The sequence below is a fragment of the Morchella importuna genome, assembly GCF_003444635.1.
Source record: "Morchella importuna strain M04M26 chromosome Unknown Morimp01GS006, whole genome shotgun sequence".
In the NCBI taxonomy this organism is placed as follows: domain Eukaryota; kingdom Fungi; phylum Ascomycota; class Pezizomycetes; order Pezizales; family Morchellaceae; genus Morchella; species Morchella importuna.
The window spans coordinates 802,824-807,307 of NW_025763403.1; the positions used below are offsets into that span (position 1 = coordinate 802,824).

General features: G+C 45.9%; 1 protein-coding gene across 1 annotated transcript; it reads right to left on the minus strand.

Annotated features, from left to right (window-relative positions):
* Positions 1–1,104: 1,104 nt before the first annotated feature.
* LAJ45_03030 (uncharacterized protein) lies at positions 1,105–3,802 on the minus strand (the record flags this gene model as incomplete). The annotated part of the gene is made up of 5 exons (XM_046112620.1): positions 1,105–1,266; positions 1,334–1,375; positions 1,431–3,304; positions 3,380–3,583; positions 3,637–3,802. 5 exons carry the CDS (start codon positions 3,800–3,802, stop codon positions 1,105–1,107), a joined length of 2,448 nt encoding a protein of 815 aa, XP_045974109.1.
* Between the last annotated feature and the right edge of the window lie 682 nt (positions 3,803–4,484).

Below are 4,484 nucleotides of genomic sequence, written 5' to 3' on the forward strand. Positions count from 1 at the left end.
GGCTCAAGATGATCTAGCCTTGGCATGCTACAACGCTCTCTGTTTTGCCACACTCAAGCTGCAAGGCTCCGTCCAATTCTAGGTAGATTTCGGTTCAGTGATGGATCAAGGACCAAGTGCGAGATGGAATGTGTCTCCAAGAGGGGATAGTCTTGGATACATGTAGTTTTCTCCGCTATAGCTCGACACGAGACTAGGCGGCGGCTTGTCACCCGTCCATAGAAAGGCTTGGCGAAATCGATCGAGTGACTCGCTGTGAGCCAACTCGAAGACTCCAAAAAAAAAAAAAAAACGAAAAACGCTGCCAAGCGATGTCATTATCTCTAATGTAATTCCCGCACTCGAAGGCGGTGTTCAAATTCGATGCCCAACCATCCCACGTCACAAGTTATCACTCGTCCAAAATTTCACGCAAGCGACATTAACAAAGATGAGGAAACGAAGATCGATAACGAACCAAAATTTTTTATTATTTATCTACATAGACATAGTGGAAACAAATACAAAAAAAATATTGATAAAAAGAAAAGGACGTACAACATAAGGAAGCCCTAACCCACCACCAATAAGCCCAACCGCAGCTTCGTCTTGCAACAGATTGAGAAGGGGAAACCGACAAACGGCCCACGGTTTCTAATTGAAAAAGACTCAGTTGTTCGGAGATCAGAGAGCTCGCAAGGGGATGGCAATAAGAAGTTAAAAGTGATGGAAGGCTTGTAACCCATAGTGATCACAACCTGTGCCAAGGCCCGTTGAGCGTGAAGTTTAGGATAAGCCGGACGGGCACTAGAGTGAGAGTTAATAACGATTTTTTCACTTGAATATTGTATATATATAATCGTCATATTGCATTCACAAGATCGTATACATAGCTCAAACAAAACACAAAGCAGAACAATCACAACAAATCACTCGCAACGACAAAAAAAAGCAAGCGCGAAATCAAAAAAAAATAGAACCAAGCTAGTGAGATAAGGAAATCCGTCACAAAACATAGGAAAACCCGCCAACCAGAGCACTTAGTGCCTAAAATAGACACACGTACGCCTCGATCGCTTCCGCTAGATACATTGGTACCAAGTATCCAAACACCTGTCAACATCCTCACGGCTCAACGTTGACATAGAAGATCGCGCTTTGTTCTCTGTAGAACTCGTCCACAAACGTGAAAGCGACCCTGTCGAAGCCAGGCGTTCGGGCGCACAGTTCAAACGTGTAGATATTTGACACACCGCTTGGCTTCTCGACACCCACCACAACGACGTTCTAAGGTAAAATGTCAGCATATCTCAAACTAGGTAAACCTCCCATAGGACCATGTTCTAATGCTTACCCCGTAACCATAGGACCATTTGAATTCGACCGCCCTCTCCACCTGTGAAGATAGTTAGCAAACAGTAACCTTACTACTCAATGATGCGAGTACAAACATTTACTCCAACTTTCATTGTTTTTCCAACCTTGAGGTCCTTCTGTTGTTCTTTGTTAAATACTGGTTCCCCCACCGATACCTTTGTTTTCTCAGAAGAATCATTCTTCTCCAAAAACTTTTGAAGACCCTCCACCACATTCACGAAGGCGTCGTGACCAAGACCTTTGGGTGCGGAGAGATTAACGCACAGGGTTCCGTAGACCCAGTAAGCACGAAGGAGAGCACCCTCTTCAAGTTGATACTTGACACGACTTTTTGTTTCCTTCACTTCCCCATTACAGGGGTTGTTACTCAACCTCATAAACCTCCTCAATGCCAGTCGGGAAGTAAACGTGCGCGTGGACATAAAGATATCGAGGTTAACGGGATGCGTTTTATTCTTTGTATCTTTGAAGTCCAACTTCCAGCAGACATGATGGCCCCCATCCTTGAACTCGTTGATTTGCTGATGGTAGAGTTGACCATCAATCTTGAAAGAACCCTTGAAAGTACTCTGCATTTCTTCCATAAGTTTATTGACGTTAAAATATACGATCAAATCGTCGCCTTTAGTGTCCTTTGGCCGGTTCTTATCACCGGTAACCGCCTCAATCACCTCCTCGATGGCCGGATCGGTCTCCTCAAAATTTGCATCTCCATCGTTCTCCCTCGAGATTTGATTGAAATCATTGCTTCCGCCTTGGTCCGCCATGCTCGAATGGATAAAAATGCTGCTGAAGGTTCCAGGGCCATTCTTATACCAGTCAAGATCTTTACCTAAGCCTTCGGTGTGGTCAATGGCCTTTGCAATGTATTCGTTGAGTGTTAAGGTGCCTGTTCTGGGCCCACACGTGGCATCAAGAACCTTCCCATTATATGTGATGAATATATGCCTCTTGAAGCTCGTGCGTTTGGGGTCTTTCCGATCCACTTTCATGAGGGCTTTGTTTCCTTGAAAAAATGGGCTGTTGACCTGTCCCCAACCAACAAGATCGCCTTCCACAAATCCAAACGGGAACATCTCGAACCACCGTAGTCCTTGTGATCTATCTTCATAATTATCAGGAAAGAAGAAGCCCAGACAGATCCCCACTATAGCCGCTAGGTCGTAGCAGTTCACATGGCAATCCTTCTCTGATGTTATTTTCTGGTTTTTGAGCCACTTGGCTAGCTGGAAAGACCCCGGGCGGGTGAGATCGCCGCTGGCCATCAACGATGCATATGAGGTGCCCCCAAGTGTAGTCTCATATTTGAAGCCAGATTCCCCGTGGATGCGCTTCACGACATACTCCACATAGTTTGTGACTCCTCCGGCGCCCGCTTTCGGCCAGTTCCGGGTTGGCAAGACAATAAAGCGAAGGAGATCGAGCGGGATCCCTTCGACCGCGAGGAATCTATGCAGTGCACGGGAGACGGCATAGATTTCAATTGGGGAAGTTGTGACTGGGATAAACTTTCCAGTATTCTTGACAAGTACCTTCCAGCTGATGGTTCCCCGGAAGCCCCAAGGAATACCCGGGTGAGTGTTGTTGAGAGCGAGAGGAACCAGAACTTTGTAGTTGCCAGTGTTCTGGTCCACCGGGAGATCGAATTCAATAGACGTGGCAGGGCTGCTATGGCCGTTGTCGGTGCATTCTCCAATCATTTTTAATTTGAATTGTCGAATTTTGAGGTCGACATTTCCGACCAGTTTGATCTTTGGCGTCGAGTTCATGCACGTTGTGGCGGCGATTGCCTTTCCCGCTTCCGCTGCAGACCACAGGGGATGGTCGATGGCAAAATTGGGACAAAGGCCATCCTCCATCAGGACGGGGAAAAGAGGACCAGGAAGAGTGATTTTTTTGAGATTGACTTTGAGGGGTATGTTTTCCCTATAGCGGATCGTGTAAAATGCTACAAGAGACACCCCAATCAATATTGCTCACATGTTGTACCTTCGCTAATATCCACTGTAATAAGGAAGCTTACCGGTGATGGGGTAAGCATTAGTCCGTGGAGGATGCCCCTGCTCAATATCCAATACTTCCTGCGCATCACATTGAATATCCACCCAGCTTATAGACGGATAGCCTTCAGTGGCATTATAGGGTAATCTCATGCCAAACACGATATTGCATGGAGGATGATGAGGCCATTTCACTGCGTAGGCGATGGTGCCCTCGGAACCGTCGACTAGAGCCTGTTATCAGCATTATCTTGGAATTTGAATAGAAGAGAAAACGTACACCCAAAGTCGTCCTTTAACGTGATTGTGACTTCGGTATTAGGGTAGATAACACCAGGAATCGTGTCATCTAACCAATGACCCTTAACAGGTTTATTTTTCCACAAAAGCTCCAATGGCGCGTCGGTATAGTTCTTGATTCGGAAGTAGGAAGAGTAGTCTGGCATGATGAAGTAAAGTGTTGAAGGATGAGAAGCTGGCTTGTTTTGTTGTTGTTATAGTAGGAGTTGTAGTACTGTCTGTGTTTGTGATTCTCAGATAAAGGATATATCGACCATTATATATTCTTCAACCTCCACAGTTGCCCTGATATTGCAAGATCACGCCCTTAGTTGTGTACATCATAGCTTCGCTTCGGTGCTGCCTACTGATTCAGATCGTTCGGAGGTCCCGAGCTGATGGAAATTGTGGCTTGCATCCTCAGCTTGAGCGCTCGCAAGTACCAGGGCGATACATCGTGAGATTTTCAGTAGGTGTTGTGGTTTAGTGGGTGTTGATGTTTAAGATTCCCTCTTTCGGTATCTTTAGTTTCATTCGTGGCTTGATTCTCAGCGGTTCTAGAGTGCGGTCCCCGTGGCTTGGGCTGGGCCCATTTGGCCTAATGCAGGCAACATTTACATACATGTAGTACAAATCGATTACTCTGTCCGAGTACATTAAACTCACCAATCTGCCTTGTAATTGTGTACATATGGCGCGAGAAGGCATAGGGGGTGGGTGTGTCAACTTCAGAGGAACTTTTTTTGTATGGGAATTAGAGAAAATTCCACCGTTAGGCTAGGCACTAGTACCATTATGAGAGTAGATCTCCCAATTTCTATAGATTGATTGGTTGCAAACGCCGAAGTT